General features: G+C 37.3%; 1 protein-coding gene and 1 pseudogene across 1 annotated transcript; both read right to left on the bottom strand.

Moving 5' to 3' along the window:
* Positions 1-2636: 2636 nt before the first annotated feature.
* On the bottom strand, positions 2637-15602 carry LOC113295147 (annotated as a pseudogene).
* Positions 15603-16175: 573 nt separating this feature from the next.
* On the bottom strand, positions 16176-16845 carry LOC113295146. The gene is made up of 2 exons (XM_026543495.1): positions 16578-16845; positions 16176-16477 (listed from the first exon to the last, which is right to left on the bottom strand). Exons 1-2 carry the CDS (start codon positions 16843-16845, stop codon positions 16176-16178), a joined length of 570 nt encoding a protein of 189 aa, XP_026399280.1.
* Between the last annotated feature and the right edge of the window lie 1482 nt (positions 16846-18327).

Genomic DNA, 18327 nt, shown 5'->3' with positions numbered 1-18327 from the left:
TTGATCCCATTCAATTTATTATTTTCTTAAAATGAAAATCAATTTAACATAAAACTTTTAATCATTCATCAATTTATTATTTTCTTAAAATGAAAATCAATTTAACATAAAACTTTTAATCGTACAAAACTTGTGGTGGCAGTCTAGGAACAAGCTGGACGCTAATACCCTTTTCTTAAAATATTTATAATTTTTTATAAATAAATCAGCAAAACAATATTACTTCGATTTTTTGCTTCAAGAAAAGTTCGACTTTTTTTTTTTAAATTTGACCACTAACTACAATATGTAAGTTCGATTCAGGTTTTTTTTTTTTTTTGAATCGAAGTTCTTTGTATAGGGGTTCATATTAGGCCAATGATATGTTAGTCGCGAGCTAAGCCATAGCTTAGCAACACTATAGGTGTACAATTGTGGTGAACCATGGCTCAGCTAACTAGCACAATGTAGCAAATTTTGCTATAATAATAGTTGCTCATTAGTAGACTGTGACTAAGAAAAGCTATGTAAATTATAGTGCTTGCTCATAGGTGTAAGCAGCTGGTCTAATACAGGATATTTCGGCCAGAACACCACTACACATCAGACATTCAGGCCAATATACTTTTGTAAGAACGGTTTTTTGGGGACCAGCTTTTTTTTGGGATCATTGTTTTATTTTGGGTAAGACATTAGAAGTAAATCTAGGTCACCCCTTATCTAAATATTTATATTAATATCAAAATTATCCTCCTGATTATTTTTGTATAATGATTAGTTAACGTGATTATTCATTGATTAAGGTTAAATTAATAGATGATTGTATTTAAAAGAAATAAAATTATTGAGTGACCAAAGTAATAGAAGAAGAAGATGGAGAAAAAAATTATTTTGAGATGGGTAAATATGGAGAAAAAACATTCTCTCGGTACCGAAGTATGCTTGTAACTTAGTGAATGTTGTTATAAATGGCCTAAAATATCGTCAAAATCAAAATTGTAACAAAAAATTTCAACCAAGTCAATAAAGTTCGGTTATATTATATGAAGAACATGTAACCGAACTTTCTGCAAATGTAGTTCGGTTAATAAATCCAAAATCACAGGAAACCGAACCAAAGCTTTAATGGAGTTTTTGTTTCTGCAAATGTAGTTCGGTTGGGACATTTTTTGCGACGTAACCGAATCCAAAGTTCGGTTGAGACATTTTTCCGCGACGAAACCGAACTTTTTTGCGACGTAACCAAACTCAAAGTTCGGGGGGGACATTTTTTGCGACGAAACCGAACTTTTTTTTGCGACGTAATTGAATTTTTTGCGACGTAACCGAACTCAAAGTTCGGTTGGGACATTTTTGCGACGTAACCGAACTCGAAGTTCGGTTGGGACATTTTTTGCGACGAAACTGAACCTTTTGCGACGAAACCGAACTTTTCTCTGGAAAAAGAAAAACCTCCATTAAAGTTGAGTTCGGTTAGTTCGACAAAGTTTTTCACATAATTCCTAACCGAACTTCTCTCTACAACTTCCATTTTCAACTCATTTTGGTGATTACTTCTCATTTTTTTTCAACCAAAAACGATATATATATACATATTTTGATGATATATATGTATATATATAGAGAGAGAGGTGGTGGTGGTTGTTGTTGGTGGTGGTGGTGGTCGGAGATGGTAGGTGATGGTCGGTAGTGGTAGCGGCGGCGGTGGGAGGAGGTGTTGGTTATTTATATATATGTATATATATATACATATATGTGATTATTAGGTTAGTTTTAAATTAAGTTAGGTTAAGGACAGGTTAGTCATTTCCACATTTTAGAACACCCCTTATAATTATAGGGAAAATGGCCTAATAAGACCATGGTCCCCAAAAAAAACCATGGTCCCCAAAAGACCGTTCTTCTGTAATGCAAGTACATATTGTATCATCCCGGCCCATATCTTATAGACCCGGAACCAGACTCGGAAAAAGTTCCGTATTTTAATGGGCATCTCTGAAAGTTTCGTTATATTCAACTAGTGTGAGCACGACTTGGTCAGATAGTTTAAGTTTCTGATCCTTTTATCGTTGAAGATTTCAAACACTATCTAGATTTGAAATCAATTTGGAATCTTTGATGCGTGTAACTTGTTAGTGCTGAACATGATCTAGGATGAAAGTTACAGAACTCAGAACGAATCATTCTCAGAACATCGAACGGGATCTTGGACGCCGGTTGCATGCAGAAGCGCAATTGCATGGACGGTGTTGGTAGTGTTGTTCATGCTTGCATTTGCTGTTTGTAGTATGGAAACATATCAATGCCCTGATGTCTGCAAGGGAGTTCCAGTGACTAGCTTTTGAATCTTGTAACAGTAGTTAAGAAGATCTATCGACCTGAAGAAGAATTTCGGTAACAGCAAAAACATCTCCTTTATCCATATTTGTTGAATAAAAAGAAATGAAAAAATTATATTTACTAGAGAAATCTGGGAGGCATGGCAGGATGATCTTCTTTTTTGACCTGAGCCTAATTTCTCGTTTCTTTTTTCACTTTCTTTTCACCGGGTTATTACCTTTAGCCGGGTCAACATAATGCTAAATCAGGTTCTGGCACCGTCTGGCAAATTGCCGGAGCATGCAGATCCAGAAGGGCAATTGCATGGACGGGAGCAAGCAGATCCAGAAAGGCAATCACATGGATGACATTGGTAGTGCTGTTGATGCTTGAGTTTGTTGTAGTATGGAAACATATCAATGGCCTGATGTCTGCAAGGGAGTTCCAGTGCTTAGCTTTTGAATCTTGTAACAGTAGTTAAGAAGATCTATAGATTGAAGGAGAATTTCAGTAACAGCAAAAACATCTCCTTTATCCATATTTGTTGAATAAAAAGAAATGAAAACAATACACTACTTTTACTAGAGAAATTTGGGAGGCAAGAGAGGATGATTTGTTATAAACACTTGCTAATTCCTCCACAACCATAAAGAGGAACCTTTCCCTGGAATACGAATATAACAAATCATAAGTTCCGAGAAGTAAAAAAAAACATGGTCAGGGAATTAATAAGTGACAAGATTAACATCACGATTTGAAATGTGTCATTAACTTTTGCAGCCAACTGCATGATTTTTGTTTGTCTTCGTTTCGCAATCGAAATTGCTAAACAAATTGGTCTGCAATTCAACCTAACATAAAGTAGCATTCTATAGTTTTCAAAGACACTGCACCAAATTGATCAAATTCTCTTTGTACTCAAATTTATTTTTTTAAGACCATGAGGAATCTTAATCTTGAATACCAGAAATGCACTGACTGTAGATATAAACTTACCCTTGTCAAGAGACACAAGTAACTGAGCACGTTGGTTGACAGGATGTATAGAGGTTTCCCACATAAATCACCAGTTTCTTCACAAACTGGATAGTCTGGATCCTCACTAGCTGAATTAGTTACGATCTGAGAGGGAAAAGTGAAGAACTGACAATTAAATTCCACTGACATGATAAGTTCATATTTCTCCACGGTGAAGCATGGACAGGAGAACGGCAACTGAAGCTTTAGAAAGTATGGTCAAAAGAATGAATGTTCATAACTTACCAATCCATCCAAGCGGAGTGTCAAAGCAACCTGAAATAAAATGATTAAACCATAAAAAGATACTACTGGTGAATTATGTTAAAAAACAAAATACATGAGCATCTGAGGTCATAGTAGGCTGCGCACCGCTGCAATATCTTCAAGATCTAGCTTGGACAAGTACGGATCAATTTTCACAAGCAGCGGAGGAGGGCCTTCCTCTCCCCATCGCATTTCGTCGCGAGCAGCTTGTACCTTGGCAAACAATTCAGTTATGGCTAATTAGAAGCAGCTTTATAGGATCAATACTACAACCCATGTGCCACCAGAGAGAATAAATGGTAAACTTGCAGTTGGAGAACCAACCTTTTCAACAAAATCCTTAAGTTGTTCTTTTCCTTGAAGCTTACGCAACCCTGGAGTATCTGGTGATGAAATGTTGGTAACCTGTATATGAATTTAATATCAAACAAGCAATATAATGTTGTCTGTATACACACAATCGAAAATTCATGCAGGCCGGTGATTAATTGCGGATCTAGTCGGCAAATATCCATGTCGCCATGGAGACCTCGGAAACGTACTTAAAAAATGAAACAAAATTGGAGGAAGGCATGAATCTCAGACACATGCCAACAGTTCAGCCAAGCCTGGAAGATACAAGTTCAGCATCTTTTCTAGAAAAGAACGGAGACACGTCACTTCGGTATCTATTTCCTAGTTAGTACTTCCCAGCTTATTCGCCTTCTCTTTACTCTATAAGCAAACAGTGTATATTATGTATTACGTCAACTTAGATAACTAGTGCTTATAAAAAAATAAAAAAAAAAATTTAACTAATAGGAGAAAAATCTTATATGATGCATAGGCCTGAGGAGATGGGTATTAGATGGAGATGATGTAGTAACAATGTTCTCCTCACCATGAGGATGATCACCACCCAAATTCATGTTTATATATTTACGACCTATGTATTTCTGATGAAAAGTAACTATGAAATGAAGATGTAATCTCTTCATTTTCTAAAGAAATGACTGCAGTCAACTGAATCACTAATACTGGAGTTGAAATCCCAGATTATCCAGTGAACACTTTTTTATATTTATGACATGAGGAAGAAACCCCAGCAAACTAAAGGCTAATGTGAGTTCAGAATAGAATGGTAAATACTTACCAAGTAATCGGCATTACTGGGACGAAGTGTGAACTCCTTCAACATAATCAGCGGCAGCATCTTCACTAGTCTTATTCTTCCCAAGATTGACATCCAGAATGTCTGGACCTACTTTTCCTCCATGTGGGACTTTGTCACTGGACCCAATCTCTACGAATCCAAAACCCTTCCCTAATAAACCTTCAACTGCCTCCGCATTTTTATCAAAACCAGCAGAAATACTGATAGGGTTTGAAATCCTCCGACCCCATACTTCCATCCCCAATATGGATGGGTCCGGCCTCTTCTCTCTTGGGACCCAACCACGAGCCGCTGCTGCAACAGCTAAACGATGAGCAGTCTCAGCATTGAGGTATGCAAAGAATGGATTCACAAGCTTTGTTGCTGAAGATAACCACCCACTGCACCAAATACACAATAATTAAATGAAACCATTGAAAGTAGCCACCCACTACACCAAGCGCATTAAGCTGGCTGTTTGCAGATAAGTTATCAGCAAAAGCTGATTACAGTGTGTAAAACTGAAGGAAAAGCAGTGGCCCTCCGTGAGTAAAAGTGTAAAACAATTCATGTTCAAGTACATCCATAGAAGGTATAGAGACATAAGAACCAAAAATACATGATCAATAAATCAGACAGAGGAACCCCCTAGCAACAAAAATACTGTTTGGTAAACTTATAGTGGGGAATAAGTGTTTGGATTAAATGAGGAAGAAAAAAAAATAATACCTCGAAGTTGCCTCATCCGCGGTACTCACATAAGCTCCTCCAGAAATAACTATGCCTAAAAAGGCTGCTGTAAAGATTCTTCCCTACAGTGCAAACACATATAGGCTAATTAGAAGTAAAACAAGCTTGTCTTTCAGTCAAAGAAATGGTACTTGTTTTTCTGTTTTTTTTATTTGATTAGTATTTGATATCAGACATTAAAAGAATGATCCACAGCCAATGACAACTACAATGAAGTAAATTCAAAAACCCCACAAACAACGGCATGATAAAGAAGCCAACTATACACAAGATAAAAAGGGTATGTACTTCATCCAACATAATATGATTGTTTAATATATGTCAACAGCAACTAAAAAACCTTAACATTGTGACCCCAAATAAAAGAACGAAAAGTAATAAAACCGTAAGTTCTTGCAAGAACATAGAGTTCTAAGGTGTATCAACAGTCATAATAAACATTCCAAATATCAACATCCACTATTTCCTAGTAGACCAACTTCTAAGTTGGACCATACTTAGTAAACACTACAAAAATAACTTTGTCCAGTAATAACATAACCCCTATGTGGGATCTAAGACCACAAGGAAGTGATCTTGTATTCTTGTGATTCAGATGTAGCTACAACTTAAGGATATTCCTGTATCCAGTCATGTTAGCCAGTGAAGACAAGTACAGGACTACCAGGCATGGTTGATGCGGCGCGGAGCCTGAGCCAGGTTCATCACCACATTGAAAAGAACTCGAGATGAACTTTAAACCAAATAACTTCCAAGGTGCTATCAAGCACGGAGGAAATGAATGTGCACAAATGAAACCTCCTATGCCCCCAGATGTTGTTTTTTAAGTAGCTTAGAGAAGCTAATTCAGTGAAATGCCAGGACACATAGAGAATCCTACTCTAACAACTCCATATCCAGACTAAAACTGTTCAAAAATCAAACATAAGACCACCACATGAGAATCAAACAGCATAGGTGAAAATCACGCATACAATTTCTCTACCTGATTACTACACTGTGACATCCAGTAAAACCCTCAAACCAAAAATTGAAGTTACTAATAGTACACAAACCCAAACCCATAATTCAAAGTTGAGCATAAATTTCCCAAACCCAACGTATTGCACTAAGAAAAGGCAAGAAATAAATCTAATTGACTAAAAAGTACACAATTCTCAAACCCTATGACCTCAGAACAATAAGAAAATAAAACCCAGAATTGAATAAATCAAAATTAGCTCGTACTTTCTTTGAAAACTGAGGAATTCTGGGACAAACTTTAGGAACAGAACTTGAATGTCTAACAGCTCCTAATGCTCCTCCTCCACCTCCAGAAGCTCCAATTCTTGAATTTTTAATATAATTCCTAGAAGCCCTTGCCCCATGAAAGCTGACAATTTTTCTGTCCTCCAACTCAAAACCTTTAATTAAAAAAATTCAATCGTTTCACACTAATTTCATTTTTTTTCTTTTTTCCCAAGCAAATTGTGAATCGATATATAAAAGAGAGGCAATAACGTAGACAGTTTAGTTTTTTTCTATTCTGAATATTGGAAGTAGAGGTTTTCCTTTTTTAGCGCCAAAAGAAAAACCCTCGTCATAAAAATCCAGAGTTTTTTTTGGGTCGAGTCACGTATCCGGACAAGGTTCACCCAAGTTGACGGACAGAGTTTGGAGTGCACTATCCGTACCCGAATTTCTATCCTACCCGCCATTGTTTTATCCGTATCCTATCCTATCCGCTAATGGGTAGGGTGACGGTTAAAGATTTCTTTATCCGCCATAGAATGGATAGGGTGACGGGTGAAGCTCGAAATTTACCGAACCTATCCGCATAATATCTTGTAACGAGCATGTAAGCCCTCCATTGTTTTTTACTCTTGCCCATTTTTATTGTTATTTTTAAAGATATCAGGGTAAAAACTGAACCTGTTTTTTCTCTTATCTCTTATTTCTTCTGCTCCTCGACCAAATCGAACACTGAAGTGGAGAACTCATTCAATTGGACTTTTAACGAAACCCCTTTCTCCTGCTCTATCTCCGTCTAACGAGGAATTACAACAGGTAACTTATCTATCTACTAATTTTTCTAATAATACTAGCAACTTACTCAGAAATCCAGTGAGAAGCACAACATATGAGTAATCAGTTGAATAATAGTATGATTTAGGGATTTAGTTGAGAAATTAACATGCATGTTAACTGATTGATGAAATTTCTCATAGGAATTTAGTTTGTTCCACATGGAGGAAGAGTTTCAATGGGATTCTGTTAGGGATGGGAGCAAAAGGCGAATGGGATTTTTGAAAACTCTGGTCATATGTTAACTGATTGATAAATTGTCTCTTCATGGTTGTATAGATTTTCATTGATTCATGATTTCTAGCTAAAACCCATATCTTTAAATGTAAAAAGTTTCAGTACTTCAAAAAAAAAAAACAACGGGTATACCCGCCACCCTACCCTATCTGACCCGCTATTTGATGGGTCGGATTGGATCTCACCCGCTTAATGACGGGTAGCGTGGTGGGTAAAGTTTTTCTTACCCGTCATTTAGCGGGTAAGGTGGAGAAATATGCCATATCCTAACCACCCTACCCAATGTGCATCCCTAGACAGAGACAAATGGGAGGTTTCCCCCGATTCTATAAGAAATGACGTTCTAGTCCTTAAGTAGCTGAGGCTGTCGAGCTTGATGAAGTGAAGAGCAGTGGTTTTTTTTTTAATCACACAATTTTAATAATTTGATAAAAGGAATTACAACCGCTAAGAGCAGTTCCTATGGACTCAACAAAACAAGAATTTGTTGATTTTGATTCCACTGTGGACTCAACAAACATGAAAAACGGATGGACAAACCAACAAATTTGTTGGTTTGTTGAGTGAAATGGAAGAATAAGCGTGCGCGCGATGGAAGACCGGGCGAGCTTGGCATAAAAGCTGGCGCTTGTGGCAAAATCTCCCGATGTTACTTCACACGCCGGCGTCTGTATTAAAATCTCCAGCATTTGACACAAAACCGCCAACGACTACATCTGGAGGGTTGTAAATCCTTGTCATCCGACGGTTAGAATTTTAAGTTCTATAAATACTCTCAATTTCATCTCCAAATGCACACATCTAGTCTTCTTTACTCTTCTTCTCTGAGTTCAAAAAAATTCTTCAAATTCAACAAATTCTTCAATTCTTGAAAATGTCTCGGCCCTTGTTAGTTCGGCGAGCTCCGTATACTAAATAAAAAGATGAATCTATTTGCAGAAACTATGTTTTTTTTATTTACTCGCTTGCTTCTGCAAACTATCCATGGGTGAATTTCTGGGAAGTTATTCACGACGGGTTCTGCAGTGACACCCGTAAAGCGAGTCGTCGTGCTATATGCGAAATAGAAAATCCTTTTTGTATAATTAAGAAAGAAGTAAGTGAGTTTGTATCTTTAATGATGCATGCCAATTGATATAGACTGAGAGGTGAAACTGATGCTGAGATGGTAACAAGATCTTTGGTTGAATGGTGAAGATGGAAAAATGTGGCTTTTCCTTTCGGAAAATGTTTCGAAATCCTTAAGGTGTTGAATAGTTTCAACCCCTTCTTTGTAGTTGTTGTTCCACCTAGTACTTCTCATCAGTGAAGCTAAGGTAGTCCTCCATAATTCAGTGAAGCTAATGTAAAACGCTTAATTTGAAACATATGTATTTTCATTTAATTCAGACCTTCGTACTTTTAAAACTAAAATTACAAATATAGAAGAATTAAAAATTACAATCTCTCTAACGTCGCTCATCGCTAGCTCCCCCATTGTTATCTTCTGGAGTCAAGAATTCTCCAAGACCTGGGATATCCCCACTTTCCAACATATTAAATAAATTTCCAGAAGGGGATAAAACTGGTTGAACAACATTAGTCGATTGGAAAGCACTCGGTCCTCCAAGCATATAAGATGTTTGTTGTTGTTGTGGCGGTGGTGTAATATTGTAGCAGTCATTTGGGTTGTAGGGCTAGAATGATGATGAAATGCGCCTAGGATCTAACCGAAATACTTGAGGTTGAGATACATGCACAGTTTGTGGTGAAGTATTGTGTCGTATATGTGGTGAAGAACTCTGTCGTACTTGTGTTTCTCCCACCACTGTATTATCACTATCGTGCAATGATTTGTTGCTCCTGGTGGAATCGGTAGACGGTGAACGCCCATCATCATTTACAGTTGGACTCAATCCAAACATTGTGTCCTCGTGGCATTTATGTAACACCCCGTGTTTTTTAGCATGGCGCATGCTAAAAGATGCGCCATGGCCTGAGATGAAGCTTCATCCAAAGCTTCCGTTGGTTGGTAAGAGGTAGATTGGCTTAAGGCCAATACCGCGCCGAAATGGCGCATTGTGTTTGGCATTTGGCCAAGAGCCAAATCTCGCATCAAATGATGCAATAGGCCAGTTGGGTAGGTGGCCTTAAGCTTGCAGCGTAATCATTGCGCATTATGAAAGCTATTGGCCTAAAGCCAATATCGGACAATCATTGTGCATTAGGCCAAAGAGGCCCGGCCGAACGAGTGTTGCGCAATCATTATGCTAATTCGCAACCATTACATGCAATCATTGTGCGAATACACAATCATTACACGCAGTCATTATGCTAATGCGCAATCATTGCACACAATCATTGTGTGAATATGCAATCATTACACATGAATAGTGAAGCAAGCATGTCAGTTTGCTCCCCTTTTCCCAGTTGTAAAAATGTCAAGTTAACATATATAGGGAGGGGTAGTTGGTTGAAGGTGCATATGCGGACCATGCACCAAGTAAGCTTCATAGCTTAGCCGGAAGAGTATAAATGATACTTAAGGCTCATTTATAGTTGTGTAGCCTTTTCAAGAGGGCATTTGATGCTTAGGCATCATAATGCCACGCCGCGGACCTGATAATGCATAATTATTGTGCATTTTGACGAAACGGCCTATACGGACGAGGCCATTACCATTATTGCTAGGTCACGGCCTTGTAAACGAGTTTGGATTAAGTTGTCGGTCCCTTTGAGGATGAACTACGGTATGTGCTTGATCCCTTTAGAGTATGGAAGGGTACGTAGGCAGCCGCAATGAGTTGCAACATTGCCGGTCCAGCACTTTGTCAGTCATATCATCTATTTGAGAGATGATTGCGACACATTGGCCTCTCATATCATCTAAGATCGGTGATGCGATGCAAAAAATGATTGTGGCCAACCTTGATGAGACAAGTTGATGCAAATGTGCAAGCTATAGCCTATCTGGAGGTTAAAAACCTGATTGTCGTAATTTAGCTCAAGACGTGTCTAAATTAATTGGAAACGACCCAACGATCAAGACGTGATCCATGGATCACGGCCTTAGAATTTTAGCCAAATTCCATATTTTAGGGCCTGAAAAGGCCGTTTTTGCCGTTTGAAGAAAGTTTCGCTTACTTAATAAACCCTTTGCAGAACAAGGGTAAGTTTGGAACGGTGTGGAATCTAAGTTAGCCACATCATGCTCGTCGAGCATGCTTGCGAGGGAAAATGAAAGTGCATTTTTTTAGCCTTAAGGCCCGGATCGTAGCATCATCATGGCGCATCGGGGGAGTTACGGCCTGCGCGCCCAGGCGCGCCTAGCGTAATTTTCCGGTCCGTCACAATTTACGACACACATCCAAGTGTATAGCCTCCATTTGCCGATTCACCCAATACAAATCGTTCAGTCGGCTCTGCAACTCTTCGTAACTCGCAGTCACATTGTAGTAAGGATAATCACGTTCCATAGCTTGGGAAACAATGGGGATCACTGTTGGCTCATCTTGTGAATAAATACTTGGCATCTCCCAACGAATTTCGGGCATATTTGACGAAGATGATGAAGAACTTGCACCCTTGGTGGGGTAAGTCATAAAGCATGGCTCTTTTGGAGGTGGCTAGTTAGGAACGATATTTGCATTATGGGACAGGCGTGATAATCTTGGGAAATCAAACCCATACATGTGCATGTTGTGTGTACCAATTACAGGCTTCGCAATCGACATGTACCGGTTGACATAATGTGCTTCACCAATATCCCTCTTTGTACTTAGTTCATACCTCTCCCAATTGGTTCTTCTCAGCCGATGAAAATCTGATCCAGAGGTTTGCATCTGTTGTGTAGGGTTAATTGCAATTGCATATATACCTTGTATTTGGTACTGCAGTCTTTCTCCCAGGTACCAAACCCCTCTTTTTGTTTCTGGAGTGTAAAATCAACTCTACGGAGAGAATAATCAAGAAAATGTTGTCCATCATTATGACCATACTCAGGAAAATCAATATAAGTGTGAACAACAACATTCTTGTGGCTCCGATTCATCTGTTGAAACCTCTGAACAAAACTAGAACCCGAGACATCGCTGCCAGTGTCCTTCTCCCAGTTGGTCGAGACGTACATGTACAAGATTGGAAATCTATGGGTATCGTCTTTAAGGATTGGTTTACCAACATGGAAGTAGGTATACCACCAATACTTCAAATTACTCCATAATTTTAGTATTTTGACTTAATCTACATTTGTTCATAAAAAATATTTAAACTTAAAAATAAATTTTTGATATCCAGCCCACAGTACATTTCTGCTAAAATTGCAGAACCCCGGTCAAAATATGGTGCTTAGTCAAAATCTTTTAATGATGAAATCCAACCAACACGAGCAACAGAAGTTGAGTTTGGAAAGAACGTCTGACTCAATACCCATAACATAAACACCCTTTAGGGTTCAGGATAGTCATCTACATCTTCTGGGTTTCTGTTTTGGGCAAGGAAAGACTTCAACGCTGAACATTTAATCCCACCTCCTTTCAATTCTTTATGATCTTCACGTATTTATGATTATATAAACTAGGGAAAAAGCGTCTCATATTTACTATTTGATATCCAATCGTTTTGGTTGAATGGTGCCGTCTCTCCTACTCCACTTGGGATCCCACAAATGAAATACAAATCAAGGGGCGTAATTCCTATTACATTAATTAATAATATCAACTATGATTAATTCTTTTGATTATTTAATAATTATTTTAAAAAATAAAATTTAAGTTAAGTTAAACAAGCTTACCAATTTCAAAATCCATAAAATGGAACGTGTGCATCGTCGGCCACCACCTTTCTACCAATGTTGTCGTATTTGTTATTGTTTCTTCTAGGCTTCACACTATGAAGCGCACGCCAGAGATATCTATCAACCCTTTCTCGAACTCGAGGGGGTAAACCTTTATAAACAACCTAAGTCTGAAAATCCACCTCGCGTTCTATAATAACCCTCAGACCGATCTTGATGCCCCGACACATGAACTTGGACTGATGATGGAGCGGCAAAGACGCTCTGCAAAGCAAACTCTTCTTCCCTATTTTGAGAATAATCTACACCTATGGCAGGCTGCGGTGCCGTTTCATTTCTTCGATCTCTTTTCTTCTTTATAGTATTGACCGTTTTTCTTATAAAATTTCTCATACTGTACCAAAAAAAATTGGTTTAGAAAAGTTTTAGAAGAAGGAAATAGTAGTGGTGTGACTGAAAATGAATTCAGTTACAGGAATTTATAGTTTTCAAAACTATAATATTGAGAATATGGACGTTGGAAAATCGAGCGTTTTTGTCTTGAACGCCAGCGTGTTTTTTTTACAGCTCCGCGTTTAACCTACATACGTCAGCGTGTGTCCCTACCGGGCGCTTGATGATCAACCGCGCAGTGTTGTTCCCGTAGTGGAGAAACCTGTTTGGTCATCCACATGGCCCAAACAAAATTTTTATTTGAACATTACCATAGGAATTTCCCTAAGGATGAAGAGAAAAAATGAGATACTAAAAAAAGGCCAAAAAAACAGGCCCAACAACAAAACCCAACTAAGCCCAACTCCGGAGATTTTCAATTTTTTCAGCTGAATCTGTAGTGATCAATACCTGGCATTTCAACTTTCACAAGAAGAGGAGGTCTTCCCATATAAATATGTCTTTCAGATGCACAAAACTGAGTCCCTTTCTTTGCAATATCATCAACAGAAAAGTTGGTTTCTCTGTAATAGTGACAGAACCTTATAGACAAAACATTTACAGCTGCTTTGCTCCATCTCATTTTAATGAACCAAGGAATTTTACCAGTAACAAACTCATATATTACTGTTTGAGAATCAGAGTTAATAATAATATGATCCAGCTTCCATTCAACTGCTAATTCAACAACACATTCGACTGCAAAAACTTCTGCAATGTAGTTTGTAGTAACCCATAAACCACAAGTAAGAGTGCATATTACTTGACACAGATGGTCTCTGACAACCACACCAAATCCAGCAAGATGAGGATTTCCAAAGGAAGCCCCATCACAACACAATAATGTTGCACCAATACTTGGAGGATACCAGTGACAGAGTTTAATCCCTTCAATTTAATGCATCTTGGTCCCAAGTTGGAGAAAGAAATTATTTCCTGATCATAATTATGATCCCATTTGTTTGCTTTGATTCCACCTTCATACACCATTTTCATGATTCTACTTTTGAAGTGTTGTTTATTTGACATTACTTCGTCAAAGAACTTTCTATTTTTTTTTCTGAAACCATAGTTCTTTTAAGATAGAACAGCTGGATGTAATCCATACTTCTTTTATCAAATGGCTCTTGTTCTTAGCACTTTTCCAAATATCATCAAAGGATTTTGGGCAGTTAAGCTCAAATATGGAGCATATCCAAATCCATATATCAGAACTGAAGTTACAACTCCATAAGAAGTGATTCATACTATCTTGAGCTTTTTCTTATATACAACACCTAGAAACAATTTCATATCCTTTATTCACCATTATTAAGTCATCCACATATACCCCTTGCATCAACCTTCATACATTACTTGGTGAAGAAAGTAATTCCAGATTTTCTTAGGCCATTGCAGTTTTGGCTTCTTGCTTCTTGTTATTTCTATTGTTGAAGAAGTAGTAAAACCTCCTTTGAGATCACCAATCCAGACCAATTCATCATTACCACCTCCGACATCTGGCAGACAAAAGGATGAGAGGAGTTGTCTGATATCATTAGGAATTACCCACTCATTCCCTACCAGTATATCTGCAACTTTAAGATGTATGTTATCCCTCACTTATGAAGTAAAACCAACTTTTTCTATGAGGGGAGAATCTCCAATCTAATGATCAAACTATAGTGAAATTTCTTGGCCATTTTCAACACATTTCTTTTAAAGAATCCCAAGCCCATTTTAGACCTGGCCAGATTGAAGACATTTTCCAATTTGTACTCTATTGATCATTTATATCCTTGAAATTTAGCCCTGATGAATAGAGCCCATACTTCATTAGATTTTAGAATTTTCCACATCATCTTCATTAGAAGTGCTCTGTTAATAATTTATAATCTTTGAATGCCAAAATCTCCTTCACTGTAGGGTGTACAAACATTCGCCCAAGCTAAAGTAGTATATTTCCTTGTTTCACCATATCACCAGCCCAAAGGAGTTCCTTATTATTCTTTCACAAATCTTCATTACAGATGATGGCCACCTATAAATTGCCATATTATATATGGGAATGATACATAATACTGATTTAACAAGCACTAGCCTTTCTCGGAATGATAATAGTTTACCCTTCCATGTTGCAAGCTTCTTTTGCATCATCTCCGTCATTGGACATACAATAGAAGTTTTGACTCTACCAGGATAAAACTACCTAGCTCCATTTGCATCATCTGTTGAATTTGAATTTTTCTAACAAATGAAGTACCTTTAATGAACATCTTATTTTTAGCTGTGTTAACAATCTGACCTGAAGCTTTTTGATACTCATGTAGTAACCTTAGAAGATTGTAAAGATTTTTTTTTACCACCATTGAAGAAGATAAATACATCATCTGCAAAACAAACAGATGAGTATGATGAATTCCTTTCCTAACTACCATGGGAGCAATATCTATATTTTGCACCATCTGAGTTAAATTTCTGCTTAAAATCCTCCATTAAATCAAATAATATTGGAGACAAAGGATCACCCTGTCTTAAGCCCCTTCCATCTGAAAAGAAACCACGAAGACCTCCGTTAATCATAACAGAAACTTTAGCTGACTTAAGAATAGTATGTAACCACTCATACCAAGAGTTAGAGATCGAATCCATATTTACTTAAAACCTTCAACAAGAATTCCTAGCTAACTGAATCATATGCCTGAGAATTCCTAGCCCCACATTTCCACCTCTTCTTTTATTTTGGATTTCCTTAACCATTTCAGAAGCCAACATAATCTGCTCTTGTATGCATCCGCCCTTGATATAAGCTACTTGTTGAGAAGAAATTAGTTTTGACATTAAAGTACTCATTCTTGTGGTAATGAGTTTTGTAAAAATCTTGAAACTTACATTGCTCAGGACAATATGTCTAAATTGTTTTGGAAATTTGGTACCTTCTATCTTAGGAAGTAAAACCAGAAAGTTATAATTAAGACCTTTGGGTATAAATTTTCTCCCCTGGCAAAACTGTACTGCTCTGACCACATCATGATGGATAATATGCCAACAAACCCAATAGAAATAACCAGAAAAGAAATCAGGTCTTGGTGAGCTGTCAGGATCCATATTAAAAAGAGTATCTTTAATTTCTTCCTCGTCTGGAATTTTGTCTAACATGCTTTGATCTTCATGGGATATTACTATTGGGATAACATCAAGTAGTGAATCAACATTTTCATTTTTTTAAAGTTCAAATTTCTTCTCAAAGTATTGAACCAAAACATCTGATATTTTCTTCTGATCAGAGATAACATCTTCATACTCATCAGGAAGTTCACTTATACAGTTCATGGCTTTCCTTATCTTGAGATTGGTATGGAAGAAGTTAGTATTGGCTTCTCCTTCTTTAACCCATCTAATTCTAGACTCTTGATTCAACAGTGTGTTAAGTTGCACTTCTCTTGAGTTATATTCATTTTGAGCTTTAACTAATTTATCCAGAGCATCAGAATCAAAATGATTGTTATCAGAATGACCATTGCTTCCTGAACCTTTTTTTCAGCATTCTTTATTTGAACATGGACATTCCCAAATACCCTCTAATTCAAATCTTGAAGAACCTTTTTTTTAACTTCTTTAACTTACTTTGAAAAATAAAAGCAGGATCACCATTAATGTATTTAGACCAGCATTTCTCCACTTCATTCAGGAACTCTGGACGAGACAACCACATTTTTTGGAACTTATATGGAGTATTTACTGGTTTTGGCATATTAATACTTCCACCCATGAGGGGTGCATGATCTGAAGAAACCCTCAATCCAACTTTATAACCCCAATCAGGGAATTTTTGAATCCATGATTGGTTGAAACACAACCCTATCAAGATTACAAAGAATCCTCTTACTGCCATGCTGAAAATTTGACCAAGAGAATTGAGTACCGAGTTTTGGAGCTTGCAACAATTCACATTTATTTAAACATTCATTAAAATATGTCATTGATATTCTATTTGGGCTTTTACCACCTATCTTCTCCTCTTAAGAAGTCGGAGAATTAAAATCACCAATAATTAACCATGGTTGTTTCAAGTCACTAATTATTTCCATCTCAGACCAAAGAATTCTTCTTTGAACTATACCAACATGAGAATGCACACCAGAGATCAGGGTACTACCAATATCAATTGTAATCATCTGACTGGACATTGAAACAACTGTGGGAGTAGGTAAAATTTTATTCCAAAATAACTAGATATTCCCTTTTTTATTTGAAATTGAATTGTGAGTCACCATGCTTTGCATACCAGGTAAATTCAACTTATTGCAGAAAGAAGCTTCAAAAAAAGCTTTAGGTTAAACTATCCAAACTATTGATAGACTACTTTTTTTTGAAATTGAATTATGAATCACCATGCTTTGCAGGTAAATTCAACTTATTGCAGAAAGAAGCTTCACAAAAAACTTTAGGTTCAACTATCCAAACCATTGATGGACTAAATTGATTATCTGGAGACCATAATTTATTTTGAGACCTTGGCCTTCTAAGGCCTCTTAACCAAAATAGGACTTTCATTGCTTGGATTGGAGGCCTATAGTGCCTCCCTTTCCTGGATTATTTCTAAAATTATACCTGATTGGAGTTTTTGTAATTACCTTTTTTGGAGCTTCAACATTACTAGTAGATGTAGGAGTTGAAGGTCTTTGAAAAACTCTTGACCATGATGGGGTTGGAACTCTTTCAGCTGACACAATACCATTGGTACCATTGACACACACTCTTGTCTAAGGAATTTCCTTCTACTACTTGAAGTACTTTTGAGGTAATTAACCCCACTTCTTCAACTGCATTATCAACTTGTAGTTGGATAAAATTTTCATTTTGAGATAGATATGGTACTGGTTGAATGAAGAACAATATCTCCAACTTGAACTTTTTGACTAACTGGAGTTTGAAAAATATCAAAAGGTTCCGCAACCTCTTTAGGAGGTTGAATAACTTCTTGTTGTTTCCCAGCAGAAGAAGGATTCACTCGCTCAACATTTGACTCTTTTTGAGCTTTATTGGTGTGGTTAGAAAACACACAAAAACTCTTGCAAGTATACAAGGCCAAGTTTTAGTATAGAAAGTAAGCAAGGGATCATTCCACAGAGACTTGGGGTGTATTGAAGTTTCCTAGATAGCTGAGCTAGTGACAGGCAGTGAACTAAAGAACCAAAGAAGATTCAGTGGCAGTGAGCCAAAGGCAGTGAAGTTAAGAGGCAAAGAGGCAAAGAAACAAAGAAAATTCAAGAACAATTTAATCAAAACAGAAAACAAGCAAAACAGTTGAAGATGGAAGTGTCTGAAGATGGGTGAGAATTCTCCTTCACCTAGCTAGTTCACCTTGGTTACA

The sequence above is a fragment of the Papaver somniferum genome, chromosome 7 (genome assembly GCF_003573695.1).
Source record: "Papaver somniferum cultivar HN1 chromosome 7, ASM357369v1, whole genome shotgun sequence".
Classification (NCBI taxonomy): Eukaryota; Viridiplantae; Streptophyta; class Magnoliopsida; order Ranunculales; family Papaveraceae; genus Papaver; species Papaver somniferum.
This window is presented reverse-complemented; position numbering and strand designations above follow the sequence as displayed.